Source organism: Elaeis guineensis, chromosome 5, assembly GCF_000442705.2.
Source record: "Elaeis guineensis isolate ETL-2024a chromosome 5, EG11, whole genome shotgun sequence".
In the NCBI taxonomy this organism is placed as follows: Eukaryota; Viridiplantae; Streptophyta; class Magnoliopsida; order Arecales; family Arecaceae; genus Elaeis; species Elaeis guineensis.
Genome location: NC_025997.2, coordinates 29,207,738 through 29,233,136, shown reverse-complemented (window position 1 = coordinate 29,233,136; position 25,399 = coordinate 29,207,738). Strand labels below are relative to the sequence as shown.

Below are 25,399 nucleotides of genomic sequence, written 5' to 3'. Positions count from 1 at the left end.
GGAGATGTCGACACATCTCCATCTCAGCAGCAGTCAGGTCATCTAGAGGCAGGCATATCATCTCCTGCCATGATAGATTAATTTTACGTATTATAGTCTTTTGTATTTAATTTACTTTAATTTTTAATCATGTATAATAATTGATTTTATGCTATGCGATCAGGAGGACCATCTGAGAAGAGAGACCCACATGGAGATGTCAGTACCTCATCTCCGCAGCTGTCTATCGAGACAGACACATTATCTCCTACCATGACAGGTTGATTTTATATATTATATTTTTTTTTTATATTTAATTTATTTTAAATTTTTATCATATATAAATAACTGATTTTAAGCTTTTATTTTACTATAGCTGATACTGTCATTAGACGGACTCAAGGAGTCATCAAAAATGAGAAGCTTAAGGAGTGGAGGAGGGCACATCCCAGGGAGAGGATGAGGATTGTCATCCCACTGGGATATGTCATTACAGTTTAGCGTCACGTCAAGGATCCATATGTATGCGAGGTTGGTATCATTATCCGAGCGTATGTCCCCCTGACGATGGTCGATTGGCAGAGGATTTTGAGGTCGCAGAAGTAGATCCTCCTCGACCATTTATCAGTAACTAAATATAAACTATGTTATATTTTTTAAATACAGATTTTTCTATTTATTTTATATTTAATTTGATATGTACTTAACTTTTATTTTTTAAAATCTTATATGTTGTATATTATTTCTACAGCACGACTTTGATATCGAGGAGATTGATATCCCGCACATGCAGGAGGCTATCCCTAGATATATGGGGAGATTGCTTAAGAGATTCAAATATGAGCTTCATAGCCATTGAAAGGAGATTTTCAGTACACGTGGACTAGGGGGCACGTAAGACATCCCACAGAAATATTTCATGCTTGACTGGGATCTCCTCTGCAATAAGTACGAGGACCCTGTATATCAGGTATAACTATTATATATAATAAAAATATAAATTATTGAATTAATATGATATAATAAAAATAATATCTTCACTAATATCTTGAATGCATTTGCTTATTAGGCTTTTTACGATAAGAATGCACAAAACCGATCGAGGCTCATGATGATGCATTGTGGCAGATCAAAGTCATTTGCACAGCATCAGTATGAGCTGGTAAGTACATATACATATATTTTTAATAATTTTTTAGAATATGTGTGTATCTGTATACTTACATTCATAAATTTTAGAGGGACATCAAGATAGAACAGCTGTCCTAGCAGATTGACATCTACCAAAAGATCCATCGTTGGACGACGAGGGAGTGGCTTCTTAGGACTTGTAAGAGACATGTAAGTATTAATTAATTAAATTCTATATTTCAATTTCATTATGAAGTTCTGACTTTTAATTATATTTATTTTTTTCTTTAATTAAGATTAGATGATGGAGATACGATCCTAGCCCACCGTAGAGGGCTCCACCCCACCCACAGATGATGATATCTATGATGAGGTACTTGGTAGGAGACTCAGTCATATTATAGAGTTGAGATATACGATTGCGACCCCCAGCTCCTCTAGAGGATCACATGTTTCTTGTGATGCTCATCTCCATGAGGTAGAGAGGAGACATGAGGAGGAGATGTATCGAGCGGAGGAGAACCACCGTAGATCTCAAGAGGACATAGCGGCTCTATAGCATGACAATATTGAGCTTAGATCCCAGCTTACAGCATTTGAGGTAAAGCTCAATGAGTTGGTTCGCCGCATGCCTCTCAACATGCCTCTCCCATCGGCTCCTGATATTCCTGCTAATGTCTATGATGATGACTTCGTCGATGATAATGATGGATGTCCTCCTATAATTGATATTATTCTATATTATTTTTAATCTATATATTTTTATTATTTAGTAAATAATTAGTTTGCTAACTTAATTTTTTTAATCTATTGTAGGTCTGTAATACGGCTTAGCATGTGCAGTTTTATTTTGTATGGATATATATATTTTTATATGATATTTTATATGATTGTATATATATTTATTTTGGTATATGTGTGGTTGTAAAAATGAACACAATATTTTATGATTGTAAAAATGAACACAATATTTTGATATATATATATATTATGTTGTTGTTAAAGTGAAATGAATTTGATTCTGACATATGTGTGAATGAAGAAGGTAGTGTACATATTGTGTATATATTATATATATTTGTTTGTCTACAAATTTATAGAAAAATTATAAAAAATTAGCATGAAAGTAATTATTAATTTATTGAAAGGATAATTAGCGATGTAAAATAAGCATAGATAAAATCCTTTAGCGATGCTAATTAGCATCGATTAATAATATGTAGCATCGTCAAAGGACGTGCCGAGGTGTCGGACGTGCCACCATTAATGATGCTAAAGGTTTTTACCTACGCTTGTTTTTCATCACTAAAATCAATTAGTGATGTAACCTAAGCATAGGTGAAATCCTTTAGCGATGCTAATTAGCGCCGACAAATAATATGTAGCGTCACATATTTTAGCATAGGTAAACATTTGCATCGCTAACTTATTTTACCGATGCTTTTTAAGCATAGATAAGTTAACTATTTTTGATACTAATTTTGCATCACTAAAACATCTTTTTGTCGATGCTTATTTTAAGCGTAGGTAAATAATTAATGATGCTAAAAAAGCATTAGTAAAAATCAAGATTTGTCGATGAAAAAATTTTTTCATCGATAAAAGAAATCAACGACTCTTTTTTTGCCGATGCATATTTGCCAATATTTTTTATGTTGGTAGTCATATTTAGCTATGCTTTCTTGTTATTTAGCTACACTTTTTTTTGTGTAGCTAATTATCTTATTTCTTGTAGTAGCTCTCTTGTTACTCTTTTTCAAAAATCTGGCACTATATCATGTAAGAGTTCCATTTTATGAAATTTGCCCATTACATACTCTCTTCAAAATCTCTTTATTATATGGTCAATCATCATCGAGTATGCTTCTAGATCATTGCCTTTCATTTTATTGGATTTCAAATCATTGAACTTATTCTTTGCAATAGGTCCTCCAATAGCCTTCCTAATCCTAATAATTGATATTTTATCTATCAATAAATTCAATGAATACTATTAGTCTCACGCTCAGGGAGTAAATTTTTTTTTTTGAAAACTACTTTCAGAAAATAAACTTCATTAGGGACTAACAATAGTATAGGGATCTTTATATAATAAATTTCATTATGGGGGCTAAAATATAATTCTTTTAAAAATTGATATCAAATAATGTACTTTTGTAGGGACTAAAATAAAATTTTTTTATATAGTTTAAATTAACCAATCAGTTCAGATTTTGAGTCGAAATCCAAAGCCAAACCTGTAAGTGGGTTCTTCTTCCTCCCGAATGTGTGATGGAAAAGGGGGCCAAAATCATGCCCCTCCTCATATAATTCTGGTCTAGCAGTCGGTGGGAAATCTCAATAGATGGATCGTCGGCCTCTCTCCGCCCATGGCCTTCGATTGTTGTCCTCTCTCCATCGCCCACTGTCAGTAGAGATGGGATCTCATAGTTTTTAATTTTTTTTTGTTTGATCTTTCAAAAGAAGATGGGAGGAAGAAGGGCCGGGGCCTTGCATCACCGTCCGTTGGGATCACCACTACATGCCCGGATGGCCACATGCGGTCACCGTAAGAGAGGAGGATGGCATGGCGGCAGGAATCACCACCCCTCTCTTTTTTTTTTCTTTGTATTTTTCTTTTTTAATTTTGTTTGGATCTGGATGAGACTTCATGGGGGTCATCGTTGGCTCGTCTTGGTGGTCGCCGAAACTTGATCTCACCATACCGGCGAGAAGAAGAAGAGAAGAGGGGATGGCCATAGCAAGATCTATCCCTCTTCTTCTTCCTTTATTTATCCTTTTTTTTTAATAACTTTGAAGACCTACAACTTTTGATCCTAATATCCAAATTATATATATAATATGTTGATCATGGGCAACAACATAGTCAAAAATTAGGTCTAGATATGCAGCATATCATTAATTACTATTTGAGACATAATTGAAGTGCATAATATATATAAGTTCATGTTTAAACATTAAAATACACATTCAAGTATATCCAAAAACAAATTTAATTCATAAATCACTCTTATACCAATGTAGAAACTAGAGAATTGCATTGGAAATTGATTTACCTCTTGTAGGCCCAAATCACTAGGCCCAGAAAAAATCATCTTGATGGATTAAATATCACTTTTCTTGATATTTTGATCACATTTTTGATCACAAAATGGAAAGAAAATAATTATCATAGCCTGAATTGCCTCTTAATCACTTGTTGTTGCTCCTCTTTTTGTTGCGGAGAGAAATAATATCGCTTGTTTCTTATAAATAGTTTTTCAAGAGTCTCAGAGAAATCTACTTGAAATCAAACTCCTCCTTTTTGTATGGGAGTTATAGGCTTGTGGGTAGTTTGGTAACCACCCACCACTTTCTTGTGTGGGTAATTTAGAAACTACTCATTTCTCTATTTTTTATTTTCTTTAAGCCCATAATTGGGTATGCACATCTTACAGATCTCCATTTAAATGCTTCTATTATGGATTCTTGTTATGCTTGAGAATCCCATAAAAACCTGAGGAAACAGAAGATGAAGTCGGTACAAAATTTTTTTAAAAGAATACAATGCATGGAGGTTGATGCACTTTTATGTTACAAAGGAAATGTTAATATATAATATTTCTTTTATCTCATTCTTGGCAGAGCCCTTGTTGATCCAGATGCATTTAGAATGTCCCATCTTTTGCTTGTTTTTTTTTTTAAGCAAATTTGAAAATTAATAATAACAAATGCATTGCATGAGACTATTTGTAAATTTTGGCTAAAAATACAAGGGTACCTTTTACCTCATGGTCCAAAGATATCAAGATTTATATGTCCCCAGACCTATGTTTTTCATAACAGTCTCTAGAAAAATAAATATTAACATCAAAATCACAACTTAAGATTGTCTCACAACTCCAAGACAATATGGTCTATCCATCAGTAACTTGGTCTTGGAATTGCTGGTTAATTCAGACAAGAAACATGGGTAGGTAATGTTTACCTATGCTAAGCTAGTAGGGCATCAACAAGTAGAAGCTAACGGTAATAGCTTGTTGAAGCATGAAAATTAGCATTATAAGGCAGCCACTTCAAATCAAAAGGATCCTAATACTCATGTATAGTTCGCCTTCAAAAATTGAGGAATTGGTGATCAAATACATGAGGATACAACCTTAGGTCAGAAAAAAAAAAAGCTTGCTTGTATTACTGAACGAGTTTGATGTAAAGCACAGTGACCAATCAACCATTTAAGGTAATCTCTAATACTATTGAATATCGACATTACTAAATTCATTCACGCTATATGCAAGTAATAAGAATGGATACAACCTAATACTATTGCCTAATATCCTCTTTAATTAATAATTCTGCTATGCACATTGACGAGATAAGAGGAGGTAAGGAAAGTTATGCCTATTTGGCTCAAAAAGAGGTGGAGGTGGATGTAGCTCTGATAGGGTCACAGACTTGGATCGTTTGGCTATTATTATTGAGAGGGCTATCATAGGTAGAGAATGGTGATGAAGGTTAATCATAGTCGTTAATCTCGAATGGTGGTGGCCAATTGCCTAGCGATGCAATAAATTATGGCTAGCACTAAAATGATGGATACCATTAAGATGATGGAGGTGAGGATGTCCATTAAGGTGATGGAGGCGATGATGGTTGGCAAAGTGCTTATTGTCGGTTCCCAAGCAAGGAAGGGTAGGACAAGCCTCTTGTCTCACTAAGTTGCTCATCACTTCCTTACCAATCATCATTCAAGGAGGAGATGCTAAGATGATGACCTCTGATAGCTATTTGTGTCAAAGCCACTCATCGTTAGTTGCTGATTGGAAAGGAGGGATGGTAGCCCTAGCCTGAGGGCATGGCTCGAAGAGAAACCTTCTAATTGTGGAAGAAATTGTTGAAAGTAGTATATGCGCTAAAAGTCAATTGTATATTTAACATAAAGAATAATTAAGAATCATAGCTATCTCCTATCTACACACAATCATATATAACATAGAGAATGTGTCAATCATTAGTCATAGAGCCAAAAAAGAGTCCATGAATATTTCATGGATTTTTCCAAATGGACAATGTTTTCCACAAGGCAGATTAGATATTTCTAAGTATTTGAAATATGTAGGTAGTTATAGATGAGATCGAACATCACACCTATAAAACTGCTGAGGTGGATACGCAAAAGGCTACACTATATTTTAGCATATTTTAACTTTAAGAGAGAAATTAGATTAAAATTAATCCAAAAATTTTTGAAATTTTAATAGAATTACTAAGCATTGATTGGTTGGGTATACAGGACTACACCATATTTCAGCCCCCAAAGAATCTAAACTCTTTTTTTATTTTTTTTCCCTAAGCAGAACTTCTTGCAACTTATATAGTAACACCACCTCTAGAAAGAGAGCAACAATATTTTTATGGGGGCATACTTATGAATGAAGAGGGTTTCACCATGTATCCTGTGAGGTGGTTTGTTCACCAAAGAAACTTGGTGGATTGGGTTTATATTCATTGAAAACAAGGCAGCAAGTATTGCATGGTAAGTTAGCAATCCAATAGGTTCTAAAGCCGGATTCATTACTGGTGGATACTAAATACGGATTTAAAGGCCGATGGACTACTTATTGCAAGCTACAAAATTCTTCTCCTATTTGGTGCCAATTATCATCTTATGTAGCCCACTTACAATATAAATTCATTTGGGCAACAAGGGATGGATCCCAAGTGAACTTATTATGTGATCTATTGATTTCCAATATACCTATGAGTGCATGGCCTACTTTCCTGAATATTAATTTGAATTTGAATATGCTGGTGGCTTACTTCTTGTTGCCTAACTGGACTTGGAACAAAGAGGCATTTGCTATGGCATTCCCAGATGAAATGATGACCATTGTTCAAGCTATTCCAATGGTAAAAAGTGCAAGGGCTGATAAGTTTTGTTGGAGATTTACCAAGTTTGCTCAAGTTTCTTCTATAGACCTCTGTCATCTATTTGCAGCATACGATACTTCAAGCACGCCTTATGCATCTATGTGAATTTGGAAACTAGAAATCCCCATGAAGATAAAATTCTTCTGCTCGAAATTGTTGTGGCATAAACTACCATTTAAACAAGATCTCTACAAGCTGGGAATACTAACAGAAGATTCACTTCCTTGTCATCTTTGCCGGGACCATAATGAAGCTCCTCATTACTTAATTGTTTCTCTTATGAAGTTTGGTGGTGCTGCTCAATCTTATGATGCCTTGGTAGAAAGGGGGATTAGGAACATAGTGGCTTATACCATATGGTTATTATGGAAGGTAAGAAATGAGGTATTATTTATTTCAAGCTAGTAATTCAACTCCTCATCGGTTTGTAAGGCAGATTTTCTGTTTTCTTGTGGACTCAAATTGGTCGACTCTCATTGTATTCTTACTACACAGTCAAGGAACTGGGGTGGTGCTTTATTTCAATTCAATCTATGTTCTACTAACAATTATGTTTGCTGGCTGCCCTCTCCCTTTGGTTTATTGAAAATAAATTTTAGATGGGTCCTTAATGGAAATTATGCAGCAACAGGATTTGTAATAAGAAGAGATCAGTAGGGTAGGCTCCTCTGTGCATTGGGTTGGAGACAATTGCCAGCGTCCCATATGCAAACTGGTAGTGGCTTTGGCAGAATTTGGCACAGCTATGTTCCTATTTAAAGCATAAAAGGTTTGGCTTGAAGGAGATTTAGTTACAGTTATTAACTGGATTAATTAATTAATTCTACACTTGCTTGCAGGTATGCCTCTCACCCACTGATGCAAGACATCATCTATTGGAAAAAGTCTTTGTTCGCAATATACCGCGAAGAAAATCAAGCGGCAAACTGCGTTGCAGGCTATGCGTTGTTGGGAGACGTCTAATTTGAAAATGAGGCTTTAGTCTGAATTTTGGACACAGATGCTCGTTTTGTAATATATCTGAGGCTATAAATTTATTTTGTCCACCAGAAAACCAAAAAAAAAAAAAAAACTTTATTTTAGCCTTTATATATATAAAAAAAAGCAATGATATCAAATATTCTTCAATCTAGACCGTCCAGTCAGTGGACCCTGTTGTCTCGATCATCAAACCCTCCATCCTAAATCACACAGTCCAGATGCGAACACCTTGTGGGACAGAGACCAAATGAAATCCAAAGTTTTTTATGACGATTTACCCTAATAATTTTCTATTTCCCGATCTTCTAAATTCCGCGATCTTATACTTCGGAATCTTTCCATTTTCTCGATCGTCATCAGCGCGACGCCGCCAGCGCCGACTGTGCGGCCCTTCTCTCTCGTCCTCTCCTCCGCCTCTTCCGATTTCTAGGGTTAGGGTGAGGGTGAGGGTTTTGCGTCGCCGGGGTGCGCCTCCAATCCATCGACTTCCCTCGGCCAGGTCCGAAATCAGGTACTTGCCTGGAATTTGTATCCATTCTGCTTTCAATTTCTTCTTGTCCGATTGGTTTCAATTCTTTGTTCGGGCGTTACTTGGAATTCGATTTCTGGACTGGTGTGTTGGGTTTGTTTTCGTGTTTTCGCTCCAAGCAGTGCTCGGAATTAGGGTTAGGGTTTGATTTCTGGCTGTTTGACGGTGCCGTAGGGTTGATTTAGATCTGAAAATCGAATATATCTCACTGTAACTGGAATACTTGGGTTCTCTCAGCTGTGTGGGGCTCGGCTTGGGGGAGGAGGGCTCGTGGTGGGAAAGTATGTCGATGCATGAAAGAAAGACTATAGATTTGGAGCAGGGATGGGATTTCATGCAGAAGGGTATAACCAAGTTGAAGAATATCTTAGAAGGGATTCCCGAGACGCAATTCAGCTCCGAGGACTATATGATGCTCTACACGTATCCTTCGTCTCTGCTTTTATCGATGCTGCTTCGAGGTTTTGTCGCTAGTTTGTGCTATTATTTTGGTTTCAATGCGTCTGTTGCCTTAATTATTGGACCAGAACCATCTACAATATGTGCACTCAGAAACCTCCACATGACTACTCGCAGCAGCTGTATGACAAATACCGGGAGTCATTTGAAGAGTATATCAATTTGACGGTAAGGACAATTTCTTTTCTTTTTCATGTGCATGTCTGTATAAGTCTCAGCATTTATAGGAACAATGTCTTGTTATTATCTCTATCTTTTTTCCCTCTGGCTTTTTAATCAGGTAAATTATGAACGAGTCATGAATAAATGCTTCTGGATCTTACATTTCTACACCGGATTTTGTGAGATCTTTTGAATGGAATTTAATATTTGATTTTCTATTATGAAATAAGCTGGATTTTTCTTTGCTTTCGATGGTTTAACTACCAATGTTTACAAAGTTAACTTATACTCGTATGTCAGGTGAAGTCCGTCTAGGCTACATTGTTCTTAGTTGTAGTTGATTGTGTCTTATCTGGTGTTGATATCTGAAGCTCCCATTGGTGCGGCTTTTTTGGTTGTCATTTTATACTTTAAGCTATAAATGACCACACATGGTTGTGCTCCAGGTTTGGCATCTTGATACCGAATCTTGTACTAGTCCCATCCTCGTATAGTTGCGATATGCTATAGAGATTGATTCGCCATACTAGCACTCAATATGCTCCTGTACCGTGCACTAGTTTAGTAACAGTAAGGTACAATATGCTTGGTAGGCACAAGTATCGATTGGTATGACATATTATGGTTGTGCTAAAAAAGGCATTATGTGAGGATTGAGTATGCAAACTTGATGCAGAACATGAGGAGCTACCATTTTCCTTTTAAATTGGAAGAGTTGGGAAAGCCCAACCTACTTTTAGTAAGGTTAGTTAATTTTATGATTGGGAGCTTTTTTGTCTTGGTCAAAATCCCCATGCTGAGATATGGATTTGTAATCATAATGTTACTTTAACATGGGACACGACCATCACTATCAGGTTTCCAAGTGTCTAGAAGAATCTAATATCGGGATCTTTAAAATATAAAGACAAGGGGGGATGTTTGTATTATGTGTGTGTGCAATTTTGTACTGATATATGAATATACTGAATAATGAGCAGTGTTTCTTAAGTTCATAATATTTGATAAAATGGTTGCTATAACTCAGGTATAATAGTACCAAAAAGTACACATATAATGACAATGACATTATGATTTGATGGTAGTGTTAAGGAGTGCCTTGAAGTATCTAGAGTGTTTTAAAATGTCCAAGTGCCTGACATGTCAAACTATCTAAGATTTGAAATGTCAATTAGGGGTGCAAATAAGCCAAGCTGCTCGAGCTCAATTCGGATCTTTCCTTAACTATTATCGAGCTTGAGTAGCTTGAATAATTTTTCACGACGAGCTTGAGGAGGAAAATACTCAACTCGAGCAATTATGAGCCTAATCGAGTGTGTGTGTGTGTGTATATATATATAATATTATTATTATAGTTATTTATAATATATATTATTAATTTAATATTTTAAATATAATGTTATGTTGTATCTTGTTTTAACCATATTTTTAAACTATAACTAAGGCTCGAATTCGATTTTGAGTGTAGTTCAATTGATAGTCGAGTTGAGTTGAGTCAATCTCAAATATTATTTTTTTCTTACCGAGTCGAGTTCGAGCTTGGATATTAAAGCTCGATTGTTTTCGAGTTGAGTTTCAAGCTTGAGTATTTTAAAGAGCCTCGACTCGGCTCGATTGCACCCCGAGTTTCAGTAACACTATGCAATGATATTGGACACCCACAAATACTATAATTTTCTAATATCACTCTATGTTATTTCAATAAATAGAAATTGATCTTACTGATTTACTGGTTGATGTGATATCACTGTAATAGCCAATATCTTCCGACCATTGTTACCTTCTAAGCATAGAAGTCTTAATTAGGTTGTGAAGGGGAGAGGTTGAGCTTGATTGCTACAGCTAGATAGAAATAGAGGGAGGCTTATTGTTAAGATTGGGAAGAATGGAACCTGTTGTGGTGTAGAGAGGGCTTTTTTAGTCCCACATCGGTTATGAGTCAAGAGGAAATATGACTCATATGGATTGGAATCTTCTCTCCCAACGTGAGACGTATTTTAAAGGACAAAATCGTGAGGCTCTAAATGATCAAGGTCCATTGAAGTCAAAGGTCCATTGAAGCCTAAAGCCTACTGAAGCCTAAAGATGGTCATGAGTCAAAGCGGACAATACCTCACGTACGTGGAGGCGAAGGCATAAGCCAACCATCTGAGCCATTCGACCTCTTGACCTATGACCACAACATAGGTGCCGTCTGTGGGAATGCCTCCTATCCACACATACTCCCTCTTGACTGGAGAGCTGTGTTGTGGTATAGAGCGGGCTTCTTTAGTCCCATATCGGTTATGAATCAAGAGAGAATATGGTTTATATGGATTGGAATCTTCTCTCCCAACGTGAGATGTCTTTTAAAGGACAAAACCGTGAGGCTCTAAATGTTCAAGGTCCATTGAAGTCAAAGGCCCGTTGAAGCCTAAGACCCATTGAAGCCTAAAGATGGTTATGAGTCAAAGCGGACAATACCTCGCATATGCAGAGGCGAAGGCATAAGCCAACCATTTGAGCCATTCGACCCCTTGACCCATGACCACAACAGAACCCATGGATGACTATAGGTTTATGACGATGACAATGATGAATACTAGACCCACCATGGCCAAGCTTCACAAGAACTTGGGGAGGTTATGGGGAGATGGAGTTGGAGTTGGAAGATGATGTCCATGATGGCAGTATCAAATCAAAGAGGGGCTAGCAAAAAAGGAAAGGGGGAGATCGTCTTGGCAATGTTGATGGAGATGATGGAGGAGGACGGGCTTGGGAGGGAGGGAAGAGAAGAAGGAAGAGAAAATGGAAGAAGTCATTTAGGCAGATTTTAAGTCATTTAATTGAAATTAATGTAAGAATGAAAGTTAATAGTGTTTTTTACCATATGGCCAGTTTTTCTATATCAATGATTCAGTGAACTTGTTAGGATTAAAAATTTCAATTTTATGATGCTTGAAGGTAAAGGCTTCCATCATATATAAGATTCATTCCAATGAGTTTAGGGTGGATCCATCTAGATCGCCTTCACTACTTTAAGAAGGATAAATCTTGTTGCTTGGTTTGGATGAGGGACTTGGGTGTCAACTTAAGGATATTTATAGCTTGAAAATCAGAAGGGGGGGTGAGGGAAGGAACAATGATGTTGTTTAAATAAGAGAGGAGGCGGAGGATGTCATGGTACTAAGGTTGCACTGAAGTTTCATGGATTTAATAGTTGCCATAAAGCTTCTAGTAGATAGTTAAGTAGGTATTACCACTCTTCCCTAGGGTTGTCTCAAATATAAGTTAAATAAAGAGGCTAGGTTATGAGAGGGATTGTTCTAGAATCATCTTCGGGTCAAGGATTTACGTAAAATGATAATGTAATCAAACTTGCTCAATCCATTACTCCGGGAATATATTTTAAGTCCATCCAAATGTAAATGGGAACCTTAAGTTGTAATTCGGTATGAATTATTAGGTTTAGAATTGAATCTTGAAATAAAAATAAGAATCTTAAATTCTCACTAAGACATCAGAGTCCTGCACAGCGAAAAAGTATATACAGTTATAATGGCTGCTGTTTTATGTTTCTATTGCACCCCAGTACTTTTTCAACCTTCTTTATTATGCTTTGGTTTGGGAAGGAACAACACCGACTTTTTAAACTTGTCAACCAAGGCATGAAGATTTGTATTCAGATTGTTATCATTAATTGAATTTCATAAGATCTTAGGGAACCACCAAGCACGTGTAATGATTCTTCTAGATCATTCAATTATCTTCGGTGTCTTTTTTTTTTAAATTTTTTTTTTTTCAAAGCCCATAAGTTATAGTCAATTTATACTCCAACACCTGAGCGATTTGCTTTTCCCTTTTTTGTCACTTATTTTTTTCCTTCTTTTATTTTTGCATTGCTAGCATGAAATTTGGGAGCGTTAATGCACTTTTATGTTGTCTTTTACCAGTTTATGCATTCTAATGTGATCAACTGATTATGAGCATGTTTAAAACAAAGCATGCGACAGATTTTGTTTTTAATCTTGACTTTTTTTGTTTTGATAATATTATATGTGTACATTTTTTGTTTTGTTCTCGTATACAATATGCACGTTGTGTTTCAAGATTAATTTGGCAGGAGCATGACTAATAACTTACAATCTTTTGGTTTATGATGTGAATTCTAGTGCATCAGTCTAATTTCATTAGCAAAATTTATTTGCTACATTATAGCTTTCGCCACATTATATCTTAATTTTTTTTGATAATACAGTTCAACCAAGCCTTGGAAAATACTTGGTGTATTTATGTTATCAAGGTGACATCCATGGGAAGAAAAGCAGGATTATGATTAATTCTTTTTAGTTTTCATATTGGAGCATATTAATGAATGGATGACCATAATTTTTATGATAAATTTCAATTTTCAAATATTATGTGGCTTGCTTTTCATGTTTTATGAATTTGTGTTGTGTGTTAAGTATGTGATGAAACTTAAATAATATTGAAACTTAAAATGAGTTTTTTGCGACTTGATTACCGCTACAGTCTTTTTACATATGTGATGCAATATTTCCCCTAATGCATAGTCTTCTTTATATTGGAAAGGTTCAGGAATAAATTGAGAGAATTCAGATTTGTGAAATTGATTTTTAAAGCTTAAATCATAGAAACATGTTGATGCTAGGAAGACATGATGTAAGACAAATTTGAATGGTTTTGAATTGCTTGCAGCTTCATACATCTGAATCATCCATGGGAGATAATCTTTGTTGTTAGAATCGTATGAGTTGCGAGTCGGCTCTTACGATTTGAGATGAGTTAAGGCTTGGCCGAGTCGAACTGCAATGGCAAATCAGAAATAGGAAGTATCATACTTGAATCGATGAATCGTTGACTGAATCGTGCGAATTGTCGAATCGTCTGATACCTTCCAGTTAGAAATGCTAAGTTTCTAGAATCCTAGATCTTATTGGTCGTTATTTTTGAAAGTTGAAGAGTCTAAATTTTTACAAATTTGGCTTTCAAAATGGTTCACAGAAGGAAATCAAACCAATTTCAAGCCTTTTCAACTTCTATTTCTCCTTCTCTCTCCTTTGTTCTTCAATATCTCTTTCTACTGGTGCATGCGACTATTTCTCCAAGCTTTGAAGGCTTTGACGGCAAGAGGAAGACATCTTTCTCTTTGTACAAGTCCCCATTGCTCTCTATCTCTCTTCACCGTTCCTCTTCCCCAACAGGAAGCTTCAAAGCCTCTGGTAGGCGATAGCCTTTTTCCTTCGCCGTCGTGCTCTCTCTCTCTCTTTTCCTCCTTTTGAGGAAGCTTTGAAGCCCTTGTTTCGTTGACTTTTCTCTCTCTTTGATTGAGAGAGATGAGTGGATTGTGGAGTGTTAAAAAGTAAAGGCCGAAGCACAAGCCACTTAACCAGTACGGTTCAGATCCCTGTTTCTTCTATTTGAGCTTCCTTGATGTCTTTTTTCTTTTCTTTTTTAACAATTAACAGTTCTTATTTTTTTTAACAAAAGTATTATTATATTTTTTATGATTTTTATAATGCAAATTTTGTTTTTATGCTAATTCCTATCGTTTTATAGAAAAACTAAACTTGTTACTGAATCTTACGATTCGAGTCATGATTCCAGTCAAGGCATGGGCAATTCACGAGTCAAATCCCGATTTGACAACTATGGAGATAATTAGAATGAGGGACTTAAATGCCAGTCGGTACACTCAATACGGCACCATAGATATCATGCCAGTTCCTTAGTGACATATGGCATTGACATTGCACTGGAAAAGAAAGGATATGGGGCATTGACATGATGCTGGTTGTGTGCTACATTATGCAGCCATGCTAGCATGTGCCAAGCACTGCATGGAACACACTGTACCAATTGCAGGCTGGCATGATACTTTACAAATGGTTGTTAAAATATTGGACAATTTAGTATCCGACCCCCTTTTTTTCTGAGAGAGATTTGTAATAATTTGAGTAATTTGCTCAGTTTCTCTATTTGCTACATGTATATGTTTTAGTTTGTGGCTGTATCATTACTAAAGGTCTTTTCTTTTCCGATAATGGTGAATTGCTGGTCGTTCATGAATGCATTGGAAAATTAGTCTTTAAACCATAAAAAATAGGATTGCATAGAACTCTGATTCCTATTTCTTGTACCTTATATAAGCAGTCCTTTGCCCATTTCTAAGGCTTATTAGGTAGCTCTTTTTTTTTTAAGGAAATCAATAATCTGTATAATAGCATGTTCAATGTGTGATCCTCTTACAACCAACGTTTCTGTTCTTACTTAGGTATTGCCATCTTTGAGAGAGAAGCATGATGAATTTATGCTGAGGGAGCTTGTGAAAAGATGGTCAAATCACAAAGTTATGGTTAGATGGCTTTCACGTTTTTTCCACTATCTTGATCGTTATTTCATTGCTCGGAGGTCACTTCCTGCACTTAATGAAGTTGGACTAACTTGCTTCCGCAATCTGGTACGTTATTGTCCTAGCCTGTTAATATAGTTTTTGTTTTCAAAGATCAAATTGCAGATGCCTCTTGAATCAGGCATACAATTTGTGTATAGACTATAGACATCCATGGCCTTTTTTTTATGTTGTCAAGCTTTGTGTGATTGAGTTCTGGAAGGTTCTCATGCTTTTTGGAATCACTTTTGACTGTTATTGTTTTTGGATTTCAGGTCTATAGTGAGATTAATGCCAAAGTGAGAGATGCTGTGATCTCTTTGGTATGTGGATACAGTATTTCTCAGCATGAACTGGATCTCTGCTTTTTATTATGTTAGTCTCATCAGCTTTACTTCTCTAACAGATTGATCAAGAGCGTGAAGGGGAGCAGATAGATAGAGCCTTGTTGAAGAATGTATTGGATATTTTTGTTGAAATTGGGTTAGGGAACATGGAATGTTATGAAAATGACTTCGAAGCAGCCATGCTCGAGGACACTGCCGCATATTATTCTCGGAAGGCTTCAAACTGGATTTTGGAGGATTCATGTCCAGATTACATGTTAAAAGTATGTTTTCTGAAAATTGCTTGAACAAATACACATGGTTTGTATTTGAGCATGATTATCAAGATTTTTCTGGCTATTTGTAGGCTGAGGAATGCTTAAAACGGGAGAAAGATAGAGTTTCCCACTACTTGCATTCAAGCAGTGAACAAAAGTTGTTGGAGGTTTGTTTATGTTTTGCTTATAATTTGTGATGGATCATATAATTTCAAACCTTTGATAATTATTCTTCTATTGATGCTTTGTGTCTACCTATGCATCTTGGTTTTCAGAACTGGAATGATGTATTATGGTAAAGTTAGTTGAATTCTTGCATTTAACTTGTTTTGGTTGTCTTTCTTACTTTGTTGGTAGAAAGTGCAACATGAGCTACTCTTTGTATATGCAAGCCAACTTCTTGAAAAGGAACACTCTGGATGCCATGCCTTGCTTCGGGATGACAAGGTATATGCTTAGGACACATATTACTTATCTTCAGAATGAAGCCTGAGTTTTTAACTGTAATCTGATGACCAAGATTTCTTGTCATTATATGCTAATAAGGTGGACGATTTATCAAGAATGTATAGGCTGTTCTGCAGAATTCCTCGCGGCCTGGACCCTGTTTCTCAGATTTTTAAACAGGTTAGGAAACTCCCACAATATGGCCATCAACTATTTAATAGGGAGCTTATCTGACCTTGTTGTTTTACTCATTTGGTGGATAAAATTTTCATTGATCCAGCATGTTATTGCTGAAGGCACAGCCTTGGTAAAACAAGCAGAAGATGCTGCAAGCAATAAGAAGGTGAAAACTATTCCATTAAATCCATTTCTCACTGTACTAAATCCTTTATTCTCAAATCAAACCTTTTTGTTTTTTAATGTTCTAGAAAATTTCACAATGTGCTTATGCAAACATTGCATTACAGTGTCTTATACAGAGATCACATACTAGCATATTGTAGAAAATTAGCCTTGGAGAGTGGAATTTAATTTAACTCATAAAAATCGGACTATTGTTACCAGAGTCGCAAATGAATACTCTTTTGCTGATGGATTATGGTAATTTTCATTATCTTTTTCATTCTGCACTTATACCAAATCTCTGAAGTCCTGAAACTTTGAATAATCCAAAAGTCCTCCTTCAGCTGTATAATCTATAGGTACCGTCCACAGGTTGCATCAAAGATTTGGGGCAGCTTGCTAATCTCTGTCAAAATATACTCACATGTTGCAACATATTCCTATTTCTTTGCTCCAGTTTGTTCTGATATGGATCTAGAGCTGCAAATCTTTGAGATCAATCCATTGGCATGCGGAATGGCAATGATCTACTAGGACAGTATTTCTGTTAAAGTTGTGTGGTCAATTTATGTCAATGACTTGAATTCAGAACCATGCAAAATCAATACTATGACAAGTGTTTTTGTCATTTGCCAAGACAGAGAAGAAACAACAAATAACTGCTCCATTAAATTATAGGCCACATATTGCATTTTGGCTTACTAACTCAAATAGTATGTGTGCAATGGGGCTCTTAATGGACTAATTTTCCAGTTGGATGGATCTATCTTGGGAGGATAGGGAGGGAAGGAGATCTACAACTTAATGCTCTGAAGACAAATCCCTGTCATCAGTGGAACTCATCAAGAAATCAAGATGAGTCATTTGTTAATCTTGTGTTAAATAACAGAAGCAAGCTGAATTTATTTGATTCGACAGAAAATGTGATGGCTTATTAGACACACTCACTCTCTAGACTCGAGGCTTGTTGAAACTTACCGTGGATGAGAGTTTCTCTTGTATATCTTGGCCATTCCATCTAATAAAGCTGGATAATATGGAGTTGGCAGCTGGGTTCGGTATCAAACTAGATTATTTTTGTGTGTAATTCTATTCTTGGTGACTACTTCTATAGGAGATGGCATACATTTAAAGGAGATTGAGGTTAGCTAGTGAATGCTTTTGAGAGAACCATTTGCCAAGGGAGACAAGGATGTTGTTGTTTGGGTTTGGAATCAATCTCCTGGACTTGTTTTTGTCACTATGAGACGTGATCAGAATAAATCTCTTTCATATCTAAATAAATCCTTATGCAGCTGCTCTTTAGATGGTTATTCTTTTATTGTATGAGACATCAGTGATGCTATTTACTGTTAGAAGGTTACTCGTAGTGTTGTTTTTGCTGATAAATAGAATTTGGTACTGGATCTTCCAACCTTTGCATGTTTGCAGGGTCTTATATTTTTATATTTACTTTTTGAAGGAAGTGTATAGTGGTGGTGGTGGTTGTTGAGGGTGGTCTGCTTATGTTTTAGCAGTTTTTACCTCCACGGTCAAAAGAGAACTTTGTATGCTGCTTGCCTCAGGTTACATCAGTTAATATTTGTTGTATGTGATCAGAATCTTTTCTCAAGCATGGGCCATGAAGGTCGATGACCAGTCGCCACCTCGCAAATGCCAACACAAATAAACACAAGTGCACGCGGGCTCACACACACAGAGAAGATCATGAAAATCACATTGTGTTGTGAAAAATGCACTCTCCTTTTGTTCTTTTTTTTTTTTTTAAAGTTTTGTCTAAAGATAAAATACATAGAGGGTTTGTCTATTGAAAGGGGTATATACCTATCTAGGTTATAAATCCTACTACTAAACCTGGTATCGGTTAGGAATCAGGTTAGGATGGTCCTAGGTCAGCGCCATCTTGACACATGGAGCATATTGGCATGTTGGTGATTAATTAGAAAGCCCGCTTTCTTTTTCTTTTTTTCTTTATTGTTATTTGCTTTTTCTAATGATTGTTAAGAGCATGGTTCGTCAAACTACTTTGAACCGGGCAGTTTGGGGTATGTGGAACTGTACCAGCATCAAGCCAAGGGAATTTGAGCATTCGATTCGAAACACTGGTAAAAACAGAGCGAGGAAGAAGAAAAGAGAGAAAGAGAGAGAGAGGAAGGGAGGGAAGGAAAGGGAAAGGCTAAGGTGGCCCGTCGAGGTCGCTGGAGAGCTGCTAAAGCCTTCTAGGCTCCGCGGTCCTCCGCGAGATGCAAAAAGAGAGAGAGATAGAGAGAGGAGAAAGGAGAGAAAAGGAGGGAAGGGAAGGTGGTGGGGAGGCCATCGGAGAGCTGCTGCATGGCTTTCTTGGCCGCCAGATAGCCCAAAACAACCCTGCGGCTGCTGTGGGTTTGAAACAGGGGTGAAGCCCCTGTTTTGTCATGTTTGGCCTCCTCATTGTCTTCCCCCCCCTCATCTTCTATCCCTTCCCCCCTCTCTTTGCTCTCATGTTCTCTCGTAGAGCCTGGGAGGCCTCGGCAGCCCTCTAGTGGCCTACGCAGCCCTCTGGTGACTACTGCCGGCATCTCCATCAGCCTTCCTTTTTTTCCCCCCTCTCCCTTCCTCTCCCCTCTCTTTCTCTCTCTTTTCCTCCTTGGTTTATCCCTTGTTTATGTCGGTACGGTCCGCTACGGGAGAGTACTAACTTGTACTTCCGATCGGCCGCACAAGGTCCGGTTCCGAGTTGGCGATCCTTGATTAAGAGGGCTTCTTAGATTTGTTTGTCTCAATTTAGGATTAGATAAGATTTTTAGCTGTGTTGGGTTTGTGATGGCAATGCCTAATTGCTTATGTTGGCAACAATTTGATATTTATGGTGCCCATTTCAAGCTCTCTCTCCTTCCCATCTTCCTCTTGTCATGCTTCGTATATAGAGGATGGACTGACACCAGGCCTCTCACCAAGCCAGGCGTTCATACCAAATCCCAAACCCATGCCCTCAAAAGCATCCTCAATTCTGAATTGTGATTAAGGAAACCATGGAAAGCCTCCAAACAACCGTTAAAAACAATAACAAGAGAAAAATTGGCATTCCACTGAATTGTTAGGATGTTGGGCCCTGCCAAGTGTCCGTAGAGTCTACTAGTTGTGGCGAGCAGTCTCCTTGCTTATACCAGTTGTTACTAACTAGGGCAACCTTTTTTTTTCATATACCAGGGTCTCCAACCTGTCCTAGGACTTGGTATCCAATCATTCCATTTTGGGATGGTTTGGGACTATCCTTGGTACTATCCATGAATTTTTGTGGTTCCATCCCTGTTTATCATGTTGATCCCACATGCTTGTGCTATGCATAGTTGGAATTCCTTTGTCCTTATAGGAACTACAGAGCTTCCATTTGTGAAGCCTAACCATTGATGAACAAACAACTCTTCTTTGTAATTGCATGCCCTGTTTAGTGTTTCTACCACATGGTATAGAGGAATATTTGACACAAGAGAATTGCATTAGTCAAGCTTGAGTAATGTGGATTTTCATGAATAAACTTTCTTAAAATGAGGAGCTTCTTGCACCATTTTGTCCTCATAACTTTGTCCATATATCACATTTTCTAGTGCTTACGTGTGAATAACCTTATATCCTTACCAAAGGTCAACACATATTTGCATTCTTTGAGAATGGAAAAGCTTTGCTATTTTAGCTTAACACAGACTTTAGGACACCAATTTCCAATGCTCAACTGCTCATAATATTCCGCAATCTATATAATGACATTTTGCCGAAGGAATGAAAACCCAGCTAAAATTAAATAATTCAGGAGTATTTATGCATTTTATTTTATTTTTTAGAACATGCATAGTTTAAGTTATTTGACTTGTTGTAACTACTCAAATCCCTATAAGATCTGCAAGTTACCAATTAGGCATGTCTTTTAATTGAGTGATGAAAATCCTTCAGTTTGTCTGAGATTGCAAATTCTGCTTTTAGTAGGAGTTTGGAAGAATGCTAGCTTGGCAGAATATTGTATTATGAGAGTTTCATGTCTGGAGTTTGGGTCTCAGCTTTTAATAGTATGCTGTAACTACATGAAGAGGATACTGATTCATAGGCTCCTTTGGTGATGAGGGCTTCATGATGTCTATCTGTTACACCCTTTTTTTTTTTTGGCTATTACCTTTCACCCTCTTTTCTATAAGAAACCATTATCTAGATTCATTATTCATTTATTTACATATGAATTTCATGCTTCTTACCTATTTCTGGTTAAAATTTCTGGTCTGTTGACTGTCATTGAGCCACATGGATACCTTTGGAAACCTTTTATCCAATCTATCTGTATCCATATTATTGTTAGATCCTCGATCCCAAACATTGAGACATACTTTCCTGCATGGAATGCTCTTGTACTTATTCCATATGGTCTGGTAATTTACTAATTCATAATGTTGAATAAACAGGCTAAGTAATACCTGGAGGAAATATGGTATGTAAAAATGTGTAAAGGCACTCTTTGTAAATATAAACAAAGAACATATTTGCATTATTAGATGTTGCTGTTCAATCTGTGCATCAGCACTGGATTTGTTGCTAAGTTTTTGGGGGATCTGCAGCCTTGCCGACACAGATTTTGACTTCAGTCTTACTGAAGGCCCTCTGTAATAATCTGTTGACTTGTGTGAACCGGGGCTTGCCCTGGTCACCCATCTGCTTAGCAAACCTGAGTTTCTGGGTTCTATTTCTTAATGGTGCATCCCAAAAATCTGGACCTGGGTAATTATAGTTCTGGTGGGTGTGCCCACCCCTTCTTTCTCTAAAAGAAAAAGAATAATTAGTCAACTAGTAGCATTTTATATTTCATGCAGATTTATTTGCTCTTTGTTTTCAGATTATTGCATCTTCTCATCTTCTTGTTTTATGCTCGATTGGTTGATATTCTGTGTCTGTAGTAGCCATATTTTAGTAGCAAGTTGTGAATCAATCAGATGGATGTACAGTTTGTTCATCATCTTCTAGCAATTTACGTATCTTTCATACTCTTGTGTATCATCATCAAATATCTGATTGTAACATGTAATTGGCTAATGATATGTTTTGTACAGGCTGAGAAAAAAGATGTGGTTGGTTTGCAAGAGCAGGTAGATCCCATATCTTGCGTGCTACCTCAATCAGATAAACTAGTTGAATTTTAAATTTACTGAAGTTATTATTTTGATCTTCAGGTTTTTGTGAGAAAAGTTATTGAGCTGCATGATAAGTACTTGGCATATGTGAATAACTGCTTCCAGAACCATTCCCTTTTCATAAGGTTGAGTCCGAAAATAGATTGTTGTCCAAGCTACATTTTTCATGTCATTATCTAATGCTTTTCACTCTTGACAGGCATTGAAAGAAGCCTTTGAGGTTTTCTGTAACAAGGGTGTTGCAGGAAGCTCAAGTGCTGAACTTCTGGCTACATTTTGTGATAATATTCTTAAAAAGGGTGGAAGTGAGAAACTGAGTGATGAAGCTATTGAGGAGACACTTGAGAAGGTAACTTCTTCCCTTTCTATCACTGGATACTCTTCTTAGTTTTAATAGCTAAGGCCTGTTGACTTTTGAGACTGCATCTTATTATTAATGAATTGTAATTGTTTCTCAGGTTGTGAAGTTGCTCGCATATATTAGTGACAAAGACCTTTTTGCTGAATTTTATAGGTGAGGGTTCTTGACTAGCCTATCATCTTATTTTGTTAATAGGTACTTTAGTTCTAATTGCTGTTCTTACTTCCATAATTCTTCATTCTGTTAATGATTCCATCATAAAATATTTGCAGGAAAAAACTTGCACGAAGGCTGCTATTTGACAAAAGTGCTAATGATGACCATGAGAGGAGTATCTTAACAAAGCTGAAGCAGCAATGTGGTGGGCAGTTCACCTCGAAGATGGAGGGCATGGTCAGTTGATTTAGTAAGGTTGTATTAGTGCTTTATGATTATAGATATGCTTTCTGAGGTGTCTTTTTTTTTTTTTTAAAGGTTACTGATTTAACGCTTGCAAGAGAACATCAATCAAACTTTGAAGAGTATCTTAACAGTAATCCTCAGGCGAACCCTGGAATTGACTTGACGGTTACTGTGCTAACTACTGGATTCTGGCCAAGCTACAAATCCTTTGATCTCAATCTTCCTGCTGAGATGGTAATAAACATAATATGTTTTTCATTGATTTTTTGTTTTTGCTGTCCTAAATATCATGATTTAGTGGGTCATACTTATGGTTTGTTGATGTCGGTACCAATGAGTAACCTTATTTTGTTAGGAATTTTATAATACAATGTGGCGGAATTTTTTGTTCTTGCCCCATTAAGTTAATGCTTTTCAATGATGACTTTATTGTTGTGATTGATGATATATAGGTTAAATGCGTAGAGGTTTTCAAAGAATTTTATCAGACCAAAACTAAACATCGGAAGCTTACATGGATATATTCATTGGGTACCTGCAATATCAATGGGAAGTTTGAACCTAAAACCATGGAGCTGATTGTGACAACTTACCAGGTCTCCTTTAAATCCTTTTGTTCTCATATAAATATCTGATTGATATTCATAGAATGTTCTTACATGCCTTTCTGGTTTACAGGCCTCAGCATTGCTGCTTTTTAATGCTTCTGATAGATTGAGTTATTCTGAGATAATGTCACAATTGAACTTGACGGACGATGATGTAATCAGATTACTTCATTCACTTTCCTGTGCGAAATACAAAATCCTTAACAAAGAGCCGAGTACCAAAACTATTTCTCCAACTGACTATTTTGAGTTCAATTCCAAGTTCACTGATAAAATGAGAAGGATTAAGGTAAAGTCGATGTTCTTTCATTGCTGTGTTTATTTCATTTGCCTTACTCTATTGCTTGAGACGAGATGGCTTGTATTATACTCAGATACCTCTACCACCAGTGGATGAGAAGAAGAAGGTAATTGAAGATGTTGACAAAGATAGAAGATACGCAATTGATGCCTCCATAGTTCGCATAATGAAGAGTCGTAAAGTATTGGGTCATCAGCAGTTAGTGATGGAATGTGTTGAGCAGCTTAATCGTATGTTTAAGGTACTCTTTTTTTTTTTTGGCTGATTTTTTTAGATAACTATCTCTTAAACAGTATGGTATGAATCTCATTACTATAGAAGTTCCTTGCACAATGTGGAATGTGTTCTCGTGATTATGATCCATCATTATGAACTGTGCCTTTTGTATTGTCATCTGGATTTACTAAATCAATTTAATTGTATAAAACATGAATGAGGAGTTCATGACAATTATTTGAAGGCGAAACCTGATTCCTTATGTGCAGCCTGACTTCAAGGCAATAAAGAAAAGAATAGAAGATTTGATCACTAGAGACTATCTGGAGAGGGACAAGGACAACCCCAACTTATTCAGATACTTGGCTTGAGTGAGTTTCTGCTATTGATGGAAGAAGCTTCCAGGTCTGCCTTTTCGTCGAGGTAGCTGCCAACAATAAAGCAAAAGCATATCGGTAGTCCGTGTGACACTCAAATTAGAAAAGGCTTTTTCTTTCTTTCTTTTTTTTTTTTTTTTTTTTCTTTTTTTTTTTTTTTTTGCTCTTTTGGTTGCTTGAGAGGTTCGATATAATTCTCAGATCCATGAGCCTTCTTGTACATTTACCTTGAAGTCAGGTTACTGCCTAGGATCTCCTTGCAGTGGCAAGTTAAACTTCCAAGCAATCTGAAATGTTCAAATGCAGTTTTCTTGTTGCTGTATCTTGATGTACTGTAGGCATGTTTCTTCCCAGATCTTCCTCTTCGATATTTTAGTTTGTTCTTGTAGTACAGTGTATTCTATTTTGGTAGTGTATTTGTTTCCTGTATCCATATGGCTTGTGTGACTATTGACAACCTATACAAAGGCTGCTCGCACCAGTTTTCTTTACCGTCATCTTATTCAAAATTGCACTACTTCGATACTGCAATTGCTTTAAATAATCATTATTAATATTCACTCTGTTTCAAACATGGTAGATAAAAAAAATCAAGTGTTTTTAGATTTGATGGATGAACTTTGGCACCAGATGTATGCAAATCCTGCATTGCTAGAGTAATCTTGACATCATGCTTGATGCCATTTTACTGTTTGGATGCCTGTTAAATTTCAATTAATCTTGGAAGCCTGGAGGCCGTATACTGCAGCAACTGAATATCCTAGATGCACATAAAAGTGTTAATATATGATAAGTTATAATTGATCTTATTAAACTTATCGGCTTGCCGAACGTTTAATCAAAATGGAGTCCATTTAATCAAAATTGAATCATCCAAAATTCTGATTCTGAAAGAAAGAAGCTTCTCCCGAAACATTTTGCAATTAACCCTAAATCTGGGAATCTTTAAGAAGTGGAAAGCTTTAGTTCAATCAATGGATGTCGGGGGAATAATACAACCACCCATGATATGTATTCATCATGGACCCGGAATGTTGCATACGGTC

The 25,399-nt window shown here is 36.6% G+C and overlaps 1 protein-coding gene across 3 annotated transcripts; it reads left to right on the top strand.

Annotated features, from left to right (window-relative positions):
- Positions 1 to 8,252: 8,252 nt before the first annotated feature.
- Positions 8,253 to 24,844, top strand: LOC105045248 (cullin-1). 3 transcript variants are annotated; one of them, XM_073257815.1, is made up of 20 exons: positions 8,253 to 8,512; positions 8,768 to 8,953; positions 9,058 to 9,157; positions 15,426 to 15,611; positions 15,818 to 15,865; positions 15,949 to 16,152; positions 16,236 to 16,313; positions 16,504 to 16,593; positions 16,693 to 16,773; positions 16,874 to 16,936; positions 22,008 to 22,043; positions 22,128 to 22,212; positions 22,286 to 22,437; positions 22,547 to 22,602; positions 22,722 to 22,842; positions 22,924 to 23,085; positions 23,304 to 23,447; positions 23,530 to 23,748; positions 23,834 to 24,001; positions 24,246 to 24,844. In XM_073257815.1, the coding sequence occupies exons 1-20, from the start codon at positions 8,268 to 8,270 to the stop codon at positions 24,345 to 24,347; spliced, it is 2,526 nt and encodes an 841-aa protein (XP_073113916.1). In that variant the 5' UTR covers positions 8,253 to 8,267; the 3' UTR covers positions 24,348 to 24,844. The 3 variants fall into 3 exon arrangements, with proteins under 3 accessions (XP_073113916.1, XP_073113915.1, XP_010921769.2); XM_073257814.1 differs by lacking the exons at positions 22,547 to 22,602; positions 22,722 to 22,842; positions 22,924 to 23,085; ... (2 more) ...; positions 23,834 to 24,001; positions 24,246 to 24,844 and having other exon boundaries at positions 8,253 to 8,500; positions 22,128 to 22,213; positions 22,288 to 22,420; XM_010923467.4 differs by lacking the exons at positions 22,547 to 22,602; positions 22,722 to 22,842; positions 22,924 to 23,085; ... (2 more) ...; positions 23,834 to 24,001; positions 24,246 to 24,844 and having other exon boundaries at positions 22,128 to 22,213; positions 22,288 to 22,419.
- The last annotated feature ends 555 nt before the right edge of the window (positions 24,845 to 25,399 follow it).